The following is a 16,232-nucleotide window of genomic DNA, read 5'->3' as shown; positions in this document are numbered from 1 at the left end:
TTGTACATGTGCATCCATACATACACACAGACCACAGACACACACGGGAGGTATATAAATAGCATTAAACTGAACATATTGCTCAATGTGTACTTTGTCACATAAAAATATGTCTTATGATTCCATACTATAGGTCTACCTTAGCCTCTCTCTCACTCTTTTTTTTTTTTTTTTTTTTGGTTGCCCAGGTTGGAGTGCAGTGGCATGATCTCAGCTCACTGCAACCTTCACCCTGCAGGTTCAAACGATTCTCCTGCCTCAGCCTCCTGAGTAGCTGGGATTACAGGCATCGCCACTACACCTGACTTATTTTTTGTATTTTTGTAGAAACAGGGTTTCACCATGTTGGCCAGGTTGGTCTCAAACTCCTGACCTCAAGTGATGAGGCTGAGATGAATGGATCACTGTAGGTCTACCTTAGTCTCTACAGGTCTACCTTAGTCTGTCTCTCTCTCTCTCTTTTTTATTTCATATTTTATTTATTTATTATTTTTTGGTTCACTCAGGTTGGAGTGCAGTGGTGCGATCTCAGCTCACTGCAACCTTTGCCTCCAAGTTTAAGCAATTCTCCTACCTCAGACTCCCAAGTAGCTGGAATTACAGGCACACACCACCATGTCTGGCTAGTTTTTTGTGTTTTTGTAGAGATGGGGTTTCACCATGTTGATCATGCTGTTCTCAAACTCTTGACCTCAAGTAATCTGCCCACTTCAGCCTCCCAAAGTGCTGGGATTACAGGCGTGAGCCACCGTGCCCAGCCACTTACCTTATTCTCTCTTACTGCTGCATAATGCTATGTAGCGTTGGAAATAGCACAGTTTGTTTCCCTAATGATGGACATTTAAATTGAAAAATTTTTGCAATTATAAACAATGCTGCATTCAAAATTTTTATCCATGCCTGTTTCGACCTGTATACCTTTGTACATGTGCAAAGAATTCTCTTGGACAGAAAATACAGAAGTGGAGGTGGTAATGCAAAGAAAAATGGATATTTTTCTTTTAACAAACACTGCCAAATCAGTCTTCAAAAGGCTATACCAATGCATACTCCTTCAACATGGAATGCAACAGAATTTTTTTTGAACTGCCCAGCTAATGGGTGAAAAATAATCTATCTTCCTTACTTTGATCTGTGTTCACTGTTTACTAATGAGATTAAGAATGTTTTCACATGTAGATTGGTTTATTTAAGTGAATCACTTGACTGTTCCCATTTTTATCCATCTTTCTGCCTTTTTTCCTTTTATTTGTATGAGCTCCTGACATATTATGAATAATAATCTTTATCAATCATGTATCATGTAGCTTGCAAATATTTTATCCAAGACTGTTGATCATATTTTATTTATATCACTGCATTAAACCTGAATTTATTTTTTATTTTTATTTTTTTTGAGATGGAGTCTCACTCTGTCACCCAGGCTGGAGTGCAATGGAGTGATCTCTGCCCACTGCAAGCTCCGCCTTCCTGGTTCAAGCTATTCTCCTGCCTCAGCCTCCTGAGTAGCTGGGATTACACGCACACACCACCACACCAGCTAATTTTTGTATTTTTAGTAGAGATGGGGTTTCACCATGTTGGTAAGGCTGGTCTTGAACTCCTGACCTTGTGATCCACTCACCTCAGCCTCCCAAAGTGCTGAGATTACAGGCGTGAGCCACTCCACCCAGCTCAAATTTTTATTGTTGGCAACAAATTCAAATTTTAAAAGAAGTTGTGCCAACAATCTTTTTTATTGGCCAGGTGAGGTGGCCTATAATCCCAGTTCTTTGGGAGGCTAAGGCAGGAGGATCACTTGAGGCCAGAAGTTTGACACCAGCCTGAGCAACATAGTAAGACCCTGCCTCTACCAAAAAACATAAAAATAAAAATTTTAATTAGCCAGATGTGGTGGTGTATGCCGATAGTTCCAGCTACTTGGGAGAGTGAAGCAGGAGGACTGGTTGAGCCCAGGAGTTAGAGGCTGCAGGGAGTTATGATCATGCCACTGCACTGCCACCTGGGTGACAAAGCAAGACCCTGTCTCTAGAAAAAAAAAAATTTAAATCTATTTTATTAATCTGTGTATTTTCCATTCTATATAAACTAGCAGATGGGCTTGTCAGATTTCATAAAATATCCCTGTTACGGTCTGAATGTGGCCCCCAAAGTTCATGTGTTGGAAACTTAATGCCCAATGCAACAATGTTGAGAGATGAGCCCTTTAAGAGGTGATTAGATCATGAGGGCACTACCTACATACATGAATTAATGACCTTATGGCAGGAGTGGGTTAGTTATGTCAAGATTGGATTCCTGATAAAAGAATACATTTGGGTCACCTTCCCTGTCTTACTCTAGCCCTCTCTCTCTTGTCCTTCCAACTCCTGCCATGAGATGATGCAGCACCAAGGCTCTCACCAAATGCTGGCGCCATGCTCTTGGACTTCCCAGACTCCAGAACTATAAGCCAAACCAATTTCTGTTTATTATAAATTACCCAGTCCATGGTGTTGTTATAGCAACATAAAATGGACTAACACAATCCCTTTGTAACTTTTCATGAGCTTGCATTGAATTAATAGATGACTTAGAAAAGAAAAAAATTGCTCTTTCCCTGCTGCCACCAAGTCACACGGAGGCAGAGGCTTGGGTGCGTTCAAGATTCCGCTTCACCCTTAACCCACCGCCATGGCCGAGGAGGGCATTGCTGCTGGAGGTGTAATGGACGTTAATACTGCTTTACAAGAGGTGCTGAAGACTGCCCTCATCCATGATGGCCTAGCACGTGGAATTCGCGAAGCTGCCAAAGCCTTAGACAAGCGCCAAGCCCATCTTTATGTGCTTGCATCCAACTGTGACGAGCCTATGTATGTCAAGTTGGTGGAGGCCCTTTGTGCTGAACACCAAATCAACCTAATTAAGGTTGATGACAACAAGAAACTAGGAGAATGGGGAGGCCTCTGTAAAATTGACAGAGAGGGGAAACCCTGTAAAGTGGTTGGTTGCAGTTGTGTAGTAGTTAAGGACTATGGAAAGGAGTCTCAGGCCAAGGATGTTATCAAAGAGTACTTCAAATGCAAGAAATGAATAAATAAATCTTTGGCTCACCAAAAAAAAAAAAAAGAAAAGAAAAAAATTGACTTTCACAATGTTTATTCTTACCATCCAAAAACATGATATGTGTGCTTATTCGACTTGACTTTTCTTTTGTCCTCCAATAAAATTTTATGTGTTTCTTTACATTAGGTTTATGTCTAGAATTTTTCTCTCCACAGGAAATGAACTTTAATTAGCTTTTGTCTCCAGAATTCCCCATTGATGCCTGGGCTTTACGGTCCTCACCCCCTCCAGTTTGAAGGTCCAGACTGGAAAGAAGAGACACAAGGGGCACAGAAGATTCCCTAGCACAAAGTTACAGGGGGGTGTCTCCCTGGCAAGAGATCCCCGGGCCCAATGCCTCCCCAGCCCAGCCACAAGTACTCAGAGTGTCAGAACTTATTTTTGTAATGAGAAGCGTGGGCCCTGCCTCTCCCCCACTCATGGAGAAGGTGGGTGTCTTGCAGCCTTGGGGGTCATCACTTCAGTGGGGCAGAGAGTGTGGGCCCAGCGAGTGTGGGCCCAGCAGAGGCACCAACAGCGAGAAGTGGTCAAAGAGAGGGTTGCACACCACAATCTCCCTGTTCGGGGCCCGGCCTGGACACTTGTACACCATAAAGTCACTGCTTTCATTCTCATCTGCAGACTCCAGCTCCTCAGGAGGCTCTTTCTGCAGTTCCAGCCATAGCATCTGTTACTTCTGGTGCTGGTAGTGATAAATGTGCATGCTGGGCACCAGCTGCTGGTCGCAGGTTGTGTGGAGGCGGAAGAATAGTCAATTATTTTACCACCATAATTAAAATCCTTCCTTCCTTCCTTCCTTCCTTCCTTCCTTCCTTCCTTCCTTCCTTCCTCCCTCCCTCCCTCCTTCCATCCTCCCTTCCCTCCCTTTCTTCTTTTTCTCTTTCTTTCTTTCCTTTCTTTCAGAGTCAATTCTTTTACCACCATAACTAAAATACTTTCTCTTTCTTTTCTTTTTTGTTGACAGGGTCTTACTCTGGAGTTCACTGATGTGATTATAGCTCACTGCAGCCTGGAACTACTGGCCTTAAGTGCTCCTCCCACATCAGGTCTCCCAAAGTGCTGGGATGACAGGCATGAACCACCACACCCCACTTAAAATATTTTCAAGACTGTCTCTAATTGTTTATTGATGGTACATTGAGTTACTAATTTTTCAACCATTCACTCAACAGGCGTTTGTTAAATGCTTACCATGTGGAGTACTGCAATTCTGTTTCTGGAAAGGGATCCCGAACTAGACCCCAAGAGAGGGTTCTTGGATCTCTCTCAAGAAAGAATTCAAGGCAAACCCAGAGTAAAGTGAAAAGCAAGTTTATTAAAGAAGTAAAGAAATAAAAGAATGGCTACCCCATAGGCAAAGCAGCCCCGAGGCCTGCTGGTTGGCTATTTTTATGGTTGTTTTTTGATTGTATGCTAAACAAGGAGTGGATAATTAATGAGTTTTCCCAGAAAGGCGTGGGCTATTCCCAGAACTGAGAGTTCCTCCCCTTTTTAGACTATATAAGGTAGACATTGCCATGGCATCTGTAAACTGTCATGGCACTGGTGAGAGTGTCTTTTAGCATGCTAATGCATTGTAATTGGCGTATAATGAGCAGTGAGGACGACCAGAGGTCACTTTTCTCTCCGTCATGGTTTGGGTGGGTTTTGGCCACCTTCTTTACCGCATCCTTTTATCAGTAAGGTCTTTGTGACCTGTACTTTGTGCCAACCTCCTATCTCATCCTGTGACTTAGAAAGTCTTTATTTCTTAGAAAGACTTTATTTCTAGGAATGCAGCTCAGTAGGTGTCAGCCTCATTTTACCCAGTCTCTATTCAAGATGGAGTCGCTTTAGTTCAAGCACCTCTGACAATTTTGATTGTCTACTGTTGGCAGGGCATGGTGGCTCAAGCCTGGAATCCCAGCACTTTGGGAGGCCAAGGCAGGTGGATCACTTGAGTTCAGGAATTTGAAACCAGCCTGGCCAACATGGTGAAACCCCATCTCTACTACAAATATAAAAATTTGCCAGGCATGGTGGCAGGCACCTCTAGTCGCAGCTACTTGGGAGGCTGAGGCGGGAGAATCAGTTGAACCCAGGAGGTGGAGGTTGTAGTGAGCCAAGGTCGTGCCACTGCACTCCAGCCTGGGCAACAGAGCGAGACTCCATCTCCAAAAAAAGAAAAAGTCTTCTGTAGGGATACAGACAAATGATTGAGTTTCCTATGTTCATATCTATACAAGAAGCTATAGGATGAAATATCAGAGAATAAATTTTAATAACCAAGGTCGAATGGACAGAGAAGGCCAAAAAGTTTAAAGGAAAAGCAAAGCAAAGCACTTAGAAACGTTTCCTAGTACATTTTCAACCACGTTTCAAGTGTCTCCTACTAACACAGGAGAATTTTCTATTGAGTGGTGGTCAACACTTTTCTCTTCCTGTGGTCATGCAATCTTCCTCACAAAAAACCAAAAATACACAACTGTGGGTCCCCTTCCTCCACTCACCTGCCAACTCACCCCCGTTTTGCATTTGATGCTGTGAAGTTCAGAGTTAACTTGCTTGGTCAACCTTAGCAAGCCTCCAGTGCATTATCCGTATTATCTTTCTCCCACCTACCTGATTAGGTTTTCGCTTTTGTTCACCTTTTAAATTCGGGTTTCCTGTAAACTCCCAGGAAACAAGGCGAGGAGGAAGAAGAAAATATTTCTAAGTATCTGGGACACTAGTTGGTACAAAACAGTTTCGAAGGGGGTTGTTCCTTCACATTCCTGAGACTCCCAAGGACAAGGTCAATCAGGTCCCGCTCCCCTTCTCCCTCCCTACTCCGATCCTGCCCCAAGCCTAGGTTCAGTGGAGACCATGTTATCCCCTACTGACCGCCAGCCTTTCCGCTCTGGGGCTGCGCTTCTCTCCCTAAGTCACCTCTGACTTCTCAGCCAGCAACTATGTTCTTTCCGGCTGCCAAGGACAGACAGGACATGAAACCTTTTATCGTAAAGACAGAAGTATTTTCTTGAGTTTCTTTTTTCTTTTTGAGTCTTCGGAAGGAGAAAAGGAAGGAACCTTCTTTCAAGGCCCAAAACAGTTATAAAAGTTGCGTGCTCGTGGCAAACAGCATTTCTCATTGTGTTTATGTGTTTTCTGCCCCACAATTCTGAATGACTCAGATGACAAAAAAAAAAACAATCCAGGCCTGGGGGAGGGGCACCCGCGGGGTGGTTGTTGCTTTTCAAACTGTGAGGCATAAATGATACAAAATGCCAAAAGAAGCTGGAAACCCATTTTAACCTGAACTACAGGTTTGCATTTTTCCCATTTCTCTGCCTTCTGTCACCTCCATCCCACCCCCACATCCAACTTAGCTTTTCTATTGCAAATAGCTGGGCCCAGGATTTGAATGAAAGCAGAAGCTGTTTCCTCTGCTTACGATCGGCAGACAACTGCATCACAATCTGGGCGACTTTGCAGGCTTGCTACCAATTGTGAAATAAATAACTTCTGATTTATGCCATTTGTGTAGCAGAAAACTACAAAATAATAGATACAAATAAAGAGGTTTCTTGTTGTTCCTTTATGCACAAGAAACCTCTTTATTTGTATCTATTATTTTGTGAAGGCCATAATTAGATGAATAGCTGGCCTTTAGATTTTTGTATCTTTAGGCTTGAACAAGAGTACAATAACAAAGAATTTACAAAAAAGAAAGTAATCAGGACAACCTTGTAGTAAATTTTTGACCCTTGAATAATTCAGAAGCCAAAATCTACGAGAGCCACATTCCACCTGAGACAAGGAGAAATGATTCTTTCACTACAAGAATTTCTTTAAAAAATCAACTGACAAATTTTTAGCTAAAAGGGAAATATCCCATCTAGTTTCTTGAATGACAGTCATTGTTACTTAAAACAGACTCCCGTGTTCGGTTCTGACTGGAGGGTTGTGCAGTTTTTCTGGTTTTAAAACTGATGGCATTCAACATGGCAAGGGAAAGAATTCTCCCAGCCATTTGCATAATTATCTACATTTAAATTCTCACCTTAATAAATAAGTCCTTTTTTCCCTCAGCATCATTATTCTTTTTTTTTTTTTTTTTTTGAGATGGAGTCTAGCTCTATCCCCCGGGCTGGAGTGCAGTGGCACAATCTCTGCTCACTGCAAGCTCTGCCCCCTGGGTTCACGCCATTCTCCTGCCTCAGCCTCCCGTGTAGCTGGGACTACAGGTGCCCGCCACCACACCTGGCGAATTTTTTTTTTTGTATTTTTAGTAGAGATGGGGTTTCACCGTGTTAGCCAGGATGGTCTCGATCTCCTGACCTCGTGATCCGCCCTTCTCAGCCTCCCAAAGTGCTGGGATTACAGGCATGAGCCACCGCGCCCGGCCTGCGTCATTATTCTTTAATAGCATTTTACCTGATTGCAAAAGTAACACCTGTGCATTGTAAACATTTTGGAAAATCCTGAAAATCACAGGGAAGAAACAGACAAATCATTTGTTTCTCCAGCACCCACCAATAACTATTATTCACATGTTAATGTTTAGTCTTCTAGTCTGTACTTCTCAATATGAATATATTCATGTTCTTCACAAAAATAATACGCCATTTTTGCTTTTTCAGAAACCATTAAACATCTTTGCTATCGTGTTTGCAAGTAGATGCCATCCGATGCTGCACCATATTTTTTTCCACCGATTCTTTCCTCCTAGGCATTTGGGCTTTTCCTGGTGGCTCCATGAACAATGGAGTTCGTGGTTATGAAGAACGTAGTCTAATTCAACTCACCCTAAAGTGACACTTCTACCCCTGTGACCAAGAATTCTCCTGGCGGGGAAAACATAACAGGAAAATATTTCATACACTTTTGGGTGAGGGTTGGCCAAACTAGGCTTTAGTGCAATTATTAACGTTTCAACGGCAAACTCCTCATTGGCTCATTCAACCAACCAACCAAGAAAGGGGAAAGTTCTCTTTTCAGCTTTACACATTTATTCTCTATGAAGGTACACTTTCCCTCATTCCCTAAAGAGTAAGGAAAGCTCATTTGAACTTTTATATTCCCTTTTTGCTCTGAACTCCATTATAATGTTTCTCTCAATTGTCCCCTTTTCCGTAAAACTTTCACCCACTTCCCCCTCTGCCATCTTAGCCCAGGCCCCCACAACACGGGATCTGCTCCTGTCCTGGGGTAACCATCATTATCTGTTATGTTATCTTAGGGCTATTTAAAAAAAAAAAAAAAAAAAACCTTTTATCTTTTCTCCTAGTTTTTTTTTTTTCTCCTCCATCAGAGTTTATGCCCGATTCAACTTGGTAGCCCCACACAGTAGACACTCAATAAATATTTGTCGAATGATTCTTTCAAGGCATCTCGGTCACAGCACTTTCTCTGCATGTAGGTCTCTCACAGGCTGGAGGCCACAGTTTAACAAAGCCAGGGCAAGGTCAGAGGGAGGCCGAGAAGGCGCTTTCAAGTTGAGTAATGAAAGGCGATGTTAATTACTGACATGGGCCATTTAGAAGGAAGAAAAATGCTATCTCTTATTAATTTTGCTGAAATGGACACACTCTTGTCAGTGGCTAATGGTTAACAAAGCCATTCTTTGCTGAAGGACAGGACAGGAAAACCTCGGCTACGAAAGGACCAGAGCAGCCACAGTGCAGAAACTTCCTGCCCCTACACGCCTGCACCCGCCAGAGATAACGTCTTTCACCATTTTTTTCCTCATGTATAAAGTTAGACAGAAAACCATCAAGGAGAGGTTAAAAGTTTCATTTCTACCAAGATGTTTATGATGGGTTTACAGGGAAGCCAGGCTCCGGCAAAGGACCCAGGAATCAAGTTTACATTTTAATGGAGGGAGGCGGGAGGTAGAAAGAGGAAAAAAAGGCAGCTTGTGGAATGGGAATTCCTCATCCTGTTAGTGGACAACACTAATTTAATCAAGAAGAAAGGGTCTGTTGAACAGGCGCTCTCCCTGCGATTTCAGCCTGCCGATAATCTTGGTGGAAGTTCATAAATGCGTCTCAAATGCTCCCAGCCTTTCAGTCTGAACACGCGGTTTTGGCAGTTGTGAACTTCAAGTGGACCCATTTAAGCTGATCAGAGGAAACAGGCTGACAGTGAGCTGATTAGAAACCTCTTAGAGACCCTTCTTTAAAGAGGGAAAGGAGTTCTTAACTTTTTTCCATCATCTTTAGAGAGAGACCCAGGGGTGGGTAATAAAAAAGAAAGGTTGCAAGTGGGGTGGGAGTGGGGGTTGTGGGCGAAGGAAAAGGTTCATTTTAGAACACGAAGAAAAACAACTGCTTTGCCAGCCCTTTCCCAACCTCCTCGCTCTTGTCAATTTCTGCTTTGAGGGAATGTTTGAAGATAACAGGAAAGGAAATCATGAAATGATATGGCAAGGATGAGTGAGGCTTAAAGAGACGAAGGCAAGCTGTTTCCTTGACCCAGGCTTATCTCAAGCTTGCCAAAAAAATAACCATCTATCACAGACCCATAAATAGGTTAGGAACATGGGAGTAAAATGCTGCTTTTAATGATAAAGCAATCGGTGAGTTAGTTTTAGAAAACAACCATCTCAGACATCTTAGGCTTAACAGATGCACACAAAGGTGTACTTTTGTCTGGGGGGGGAGGGGGGTGACTTCTTGAACAAGCTGAATATTTTTTAGGAAGGAGGAGCTCCACTTGAGAAAAGTTACAAACATATGAACATTCAGAAAGAACATTTCAAAACCTCTCTGGGGAAAATAGGAGTTACTGACAATAATGCACGTGCAGGGAGAGATTCCACTGCAAAATCTAAGTAAGTGAGAAAGCTACCTCTTTGCTAGCCGCCAAGCACTTATCAGCAACAAAAAGTCCAAGTTAAGGATTTGCTTTCCAAACTGATACCCCACATGTGACCTAAAATAGACCAGGCAGTCAGGTTTCTCACTGGGGCCCTTGAGTCTGCAAACCTGATCCCTGCTGAAATACTCCAGGAAGAACCAGATTCTCTGGGTTACAGCCCTTAAGATCACAATAGCAGTTTCAATTCCAGACCTTCAACTGAAAATGAAGTTTACAAATTAGCTTTGAATAAATATTATGCTTCCAGTCTCCAGTGAAGAGCCACAGCTCTGAGAGAAACCAAATTAGAAAAAGACTCAATTCAGCTCCTAAACACACAGAACCAAGCCCAAACCGACCTAGCCTGGCATGTTTCTCTTCTTGCTCTACCAAAATAGCATGGTGATGTCATGCTTTCATTTGTCCCCCAAAACCAGCCACCCTGCCCTCCTAAAAATAGCTTGATGCACTTCTAAAGGGAAAAAAGGGGGAGTCAAAATATTTTTTGAAATAAAATTTTTTTCACTTAAACCGTCAAGCAATAAAAGATCATCTTTTCTTTCCTGTTTACTTTGTCTCCCAGACTCTGTGTGTGTGTGTGTGTGTGTGTGTGTGTGTGTGTGTGTGTTTCCCAAAGTCCCTCTGAAAATCATACAAGAAGGAAAAACCTTTTCCAAAATAATTTATGTAGTCTGACTTCTGAGGCCTTCTTATGTTTGTAAATTTTCTCTTTGTTCTTTGCCAGTGAATGCACCAGACTCAGGATTAACCAAGGACTTATTTAGGAGTCCTTTGAAAAATATAAGCTTATTTGTAGGGAAGAGGACCGACTTAGAGACTGCTAGACATCAGGGACGTACATCAGTGATCCTCAAGGCTGTTTGAGCCTCCAGACACTTGTAACACTTTGAGATACGAAACCTTGGACTCACTAGGGACCTGTTGAATCATTTAAGTAAGGCCCAGCCATCTGCATCATTCAAAAGAAACCCAGGTAGCCATGTGTGGTAGCTCATAGCTGTAATCCCAGCACGTTCAGAGGTTGAGGTGGGAGGACCAGGTCAGGAGTTGGAGATCAGCCTGGACAACATGGTGAAATCCTGTCTCTACTAAAAATACAAAAAAAAAAAAAAAAATTAGCCAGCCATGGTGGCAAGTGCCTGTAATCTCAGCTACTCAAGAGGCTGAGGCAGGAGAATTGCTTGAACCCGGGATGCAGAAGTTGCAGGGAGGCAGAGGTTGCAATGCAATGAGCCAAGATTTTGCACCACTGCATTCCAGCCTGGGCGACAGAGTGAGACTTCATCTCAAAAAAAACAAAAAAAACGTTAGCTGGGCATGGTGGCATGCACCTGTAGTCCCAGCTACTCAGGAGGCTGAAGCAGGAAGATCACTTAAGGCCAGGAGTCCAAGGCTGCAGTGAGCCATGATCATGCCACTGCACTCTAGCCTGGGCAACAGAGCAAGAAAAAGGAGTAGGGAGCTTGGAGGGAGGTGGCGATGGTTAATGGGTACCAAAAAAAAAAAAAATGAGTAAGACATACTATTTGATTGCACAACACGGCAACTATAGTCAATAGCAACTTAATGTACATTTCTAAATAACTAAAAGAGTATAATTGGGTTGTTTGTAACACATAAGATAAATGTTTGAGGGGATGGATACCCCATTCTCCATGAATCGCCTGCCTGTATCAAAACATCTCATGTACCCTACAAATATATATACCTACTATGTGCCCACAAAAATTTAAAAATACATTTTTAAATTAAAAGGAACCCAGGTGACTCCGAGGCTCATTCGGCATTAGGAAGCACCCTTAAGACTTGGCATGAAGGCCGATGTTCCAAAGAGCAAGCTCTCATGTCCCTCTCCCCACACCAAAAAGTGGTACCTTGTCCCAGCTCTTCTGAACACAGCAGACACCAGCTATTCCAGCTAGACTGATGATTTCAGAAAATCCCTTAAAGTAACTTAGCATCTCTCTCCCACTTCCTTCATTTCTCATAAATTGCTATAGGTTGTCTTTGATCTCAGAGTAGACTCCCTATAAAAAGGAGGCAAAGTAACTGAGATGAAAAACAAACTTTACTCAAGAATCCAATAAAAGATGAGTGGAGAGGGTCCCTGCCACAGATAGGAGATTTCATTCACTAAGTCTGAAGACACAGGCAGGGCAATGGGTAATAACTTGTTTGAGCCAAACTTACCCCCTAGTTAGGAAGGCTGGCTGTCATTTACCTGAGGGTTACATTAGAACAAAAGCAAGTCAAAAAAAAAAAAGATGCTAAGAATAAAAATATCTCTCTTTTTGGGGTCTTCTTAACTTTGTCAGAGTGCTTCCACATCTATTGTCTGTTTTTATAATTAATCCCACAAGTAACTACGTATTTGTTTGTTTTGTTTTATTTTGAGATGGAGTCTCACTCTGTTTCCAGTGCAGTAGTGCAATCTCGGCTCCCTGCAACCTCCTCCTCCTGGGCTCAAGCAATTCTCATGCCCCAGCATCCTGAGTAACTGGGATTACAGGTGCGGGCCACCACGCTGGACTAATTTTTGTATTTTTGGTAGAGATGGGGTCTTACACCATGTTGCCCAGGCTGGGCTCGAACTGCTGGCCTCAAGTGATCCACCTGCCTCAGCCTCCCAAAGTGCTGGGATTACAGGCATGAGCCACTGCATCTGGTGATATTTACGTATGAGATCTATTAACCAGCCTGTAATCCCAGCACTTTGGGAGGCGGAGGCATGTGGATCACGAGGTCAGGAGATCAAGACCATCCTGGCGAACACGGTGAAACCCTGTCTCTACTAAAAATACAAAAAAATTAGTCGGGCGTGGTGGCGGGTTCCTATAGTCCCGGCTACTCAGGAGACTGAGACAGGAGAATGGCCTGAACCCGGGGAGCGGAGCTTGCCGTGAGCGGAGAGATCGCACCACTGCACTGCAGCCTGGGCTACAGAGCCAGACTCCGTCTCAAAAACAAACAAACAAAAAAACTATTAACCAAGCACATTTTAATATTGTTGTCACTCCCTAGCTTAAGAGAAATATGGGAAAATTTTCACGGGATTATGAAATTGATTTCTAAATACCAGTATATTTACAATTTATTTTTTAACTTATCAAGTGAAATATCACCAGTATGTTTACAATTTATTTTTAACTTAATTTTTACTTTATCAAGTCAAATATCTGTCAGAGTTACTTTAAAAGCATTAAGACTTTGGCCTAAATTGGACCATTGAGGTAGGGCATGTTTTCAAATTTCTGTCTTTGATCAGTGCTTTTCCTAAACCACTACAAATAAATGAGAACCTCACCAACCTTAAAGATATGGCAAAGTAAGGCCGGGCGCGGTGGCTCAAACCTGTAATCCCAGGACTTTGGGAGGCCGAAGCGGGCGGATCACGAGGTCAGGAGATCCAGACCATCCTGGCTAACACGGTGAAACCCCGTCTCTACTAAAAAAAACACAAAAAACTAGCGGGGCGTGGTGGCGGATGCCTGTAGTCCCAGCTACTCGGGAGGCTCAGGCAGGAGAATGGCGTAAACCCGGGAGGCAGAGGTTGCAGTGAGCTGAGATGGCACCACTACACTCCAGCCCGGGTGACAGAGCGAGACTCCGTCTCAAAAAAAAAAAAAAAAAAAAAGATATGGCAAAGTAAAGGACGTTTTAGTGCCTCCCCTGGTAAACCATTTCTATTTTCCTTGACTCACTGTCAGTGACGATGTAGACTGATACCTAATTACACACTTAGATTCGTACGAAATTACTAAAACGGCTTCATCGTCTGGAGTATTACCCGAGGTTCGTGGTCTCACAGCCAAGGAGAACAAGGACGCAGGCGCGCAAAAGTGGGAGGTTAAGAGCAGAAGTTCAACAGGCAAAAGAAAGAGAATAGCTCTCTGATGCGGAGAGGGGTCCCAGAGAAACGGTTTGCCAGTTCCACGGTGAGATGCAGGGGCTTTATAGCCCAGCTGGTGAGGAGGCAGTGTCTGATTTACATAGGGCAAGAAAGACTGGTTGGACCAGGTGTGCCATTTGCATAGGGTACGAATTTCTGGCCACCCCCACCCTAATCTTTTAGTATGCCTGGCCTGCGCCATGTTGTCCACTCCTTTACTGTACACGTGGTAACAGTACATGTGGTAACAAAAAAAGGGAAGCTGGAGCTTCCATGTTGGACATTCCTGGCCCCCAGGTAGCCCTTTTCTGTCGGCACAGCTGCTGGCATTCCCCCATGCAAGTTTCCAGCTTGCTTATCTATTTTTGCAGCTGGATTTTTCAGAGTGCTCTTTGTTAGAAAAAATAATAATAATAATTTATTGGGCTGCTTTTTTGTTAAAAGGGAAGCTCTGCTGAGGACTCTGTTGCCCTCACTCTCCGCCTCATTTCTTTCTACCTCCTGTATCATTACCTTACATGTGATCTCCATCAAAAGAAGTATCTCTACTTCCTCTCAACTTTCCCAGCAATCTTGGTTTCCAGGCTTTACTTTACACCTTTGGGTTCCTCAAGCGCCCCCAAGTTCTCTCAGACTCCTCCAAGAATTTAGTGAAATGCCTAGTAGGAACGAGGGTAAGAGAGTGTCTATAGTCTACAGCGACTCAGAAAACCAGAGGAAGGAGAGATCCCTCCAAAACAGGCTCACCGGGAAACCTTAATGGCAAAGACAGGTTCTTTGTTGTTGCTGATGTTGTTGAGATAGGTGCTCATTCTCTGTCACTCTGCCACCCAGGCTGGAGTGCAGTGGGGCAATCATAGCTCACTGCAACCTCGAACTCCTTGGCTCAAGTGATCCTCCCTCCTCAGCCTCCTGGGTAGCTGAGACTACAGGCATACACCACCATATCCAGCTAATTTTCTTTTTTTTTTTTATTTTTTATTTTTTGGGAGATGGGATCTTGCTATGCTGCCCTGGCTGATCTGGAACTCCTGGGCTTAAGCCATTCTCCCACCTTGGCCTCCCAAAGCGCTGGGATTATAGGCATGAGCCACTGTGCCTGGCCAAGGGAGACAGGTTTGATCTGGGCTTTAAAGAATGGATCAGGATGCAGGGAGGAATCGTTGGCTTTGTATCAGAAAGTATTCGGGATTTACCTGGAATAAGAACAAGCACAGGGCATGGTGGGGGTCACCTCTGAGTGGGAAAAAGCAACTAGAAGATTGTTCTCATTTGAGAGACAGGTCTGTGGGAGACTTCTAGAAATAAAATTGGAAGGACAAGGTGGCAGAAAACCCAATAAAGCCTGAATGCCAAGGTGAGGGCCTTGGAAATAATCAGAAACGCCACTGAGAGCCACTCCTGACTTTTAAAGAGAGTGACATTTAAGTTGGCAGCCATATGCAAGATGTGTCAGAATGAGGTAAATAAGCAAACTGGGTGAGAGGCAAAAGGGCCTCGACCAAGGTTTATTGATAAGTGTGTTACCCAAGACTGAGTCAAAACTCTTGCTAAAGTCAATCTAGATTAAATCTGTCGCTTGCCTTTAACCTAGCAGGCCAATCAAGGTCTCCAAGGAAGAGATGAAATTCCTCAGAGCAGGTCTTGGTTATGAAGCCAAGTGAGTGGTTATTCACACTTCGTGTCTCTGAGATGGGCACACATGCAGATGTGCTGACTATTTCCCTCTTTCCACTGTCAGTCACTTCCTGGCCAAACTGTCTAAAAACAAGAGAATCACAGAGTCTTAGCGGTGGACATAACCTCAGCAATCATGTGGTTCCTATCATGCACTGGTACATCATTTTGCACTGAGAGCCGACCATGTGACCAGAACTGTGCTGGAGGAGGGAAATGGAACACAGTAGCCTCACGGGAGGCAGAAGCACCTTACCACCAAGCACCCCAGCTAGTCCAACTCCTTCATTTTACAGATGGGTAAACTGAGATACAGACACATCAAGTGACATATCCACATTCACACAGGTATTTGCAGATCCAGGTTAAATATGTAGACAGGCCAGGCGCGGTGGCTCACGCTTATAAACCCAGCATTTGGGGAGGCCAAGGCAGGAGGGTCACTTGAGCCCAGGAGTTCAAGATCATCCTGGGCAACAAAGCAAGATCCCATCTCTACGAAAAGTAAAATACAATTAGCCAGTTGTGGTGGTACATGCCTATAGTCCCAGCTACTCAGGAGGCCGAGGAGGGAGGATGGCTTGAGCCCAGGAGTTCGAGGCTACAGTGAGCTATGATCACACCACTGCACTCCAGTCTGGGCAACAAAACAACATCCTGACTCTTAAAAGGAAAATGCAGACACATAGAAATCTACACGGAGACTATATATATATATATG

The 16,232-nt window shown here is 43.6% G+C and overlaps 1 protein-coding gene across 1 annotated transcript; it reads left to right on the top strand.

Annotated features, from left to right (window-relative positions):
• Positions 1–1,130: 1,130 nt before the first annotated feature.
• On the top strand, positions 1,131–3,097 carry LOC126962885 (40S ribosomal protein S12-like). Its single transcript, XM_050804554.1, has one exon. It carries the CDS (start codon positions 2,674–2,676, stop codon positions 3,070–3,072), a length of 399 nt encoding a protein of 132 aa, XP_050660511.1. The 5' UTR covers positions 1,131–2,673; the 3' UTR covers positions 3,073–3,097.
• Positions 3,098–16,232: the final 13,135 nt, after the last annotated feature.

Source organism: Macaca thibetana, chromosome 9 (genome assembly GCF_024542745.1).
Source record: "Macaca thibetana thibetana isolate TM-01 chromosome 9, ASM2454274v1, whole genome shotgun sequence".
In the NCBI taxonomy this organism is placed as follows: domain Eukaryota; kingdom Metazoa; phylum Chordata; class Mammalia; order Primates; family Cercopithecidae; genus Macaca; species Macaca thibetana.
This window is presented reverse-complemented; position numbering and strand designations above follow the sequence as displayed.

What these genes read in the sequence shown, in the direction of transcription:
- LOC126962885 (XM_050804554.1), top strand. Translation starts at nt 2,674, where the DNA reads ATGGCCGAGGAGGGCATTGCTGCTGGAGGTGTAATGGACGTTAATACT.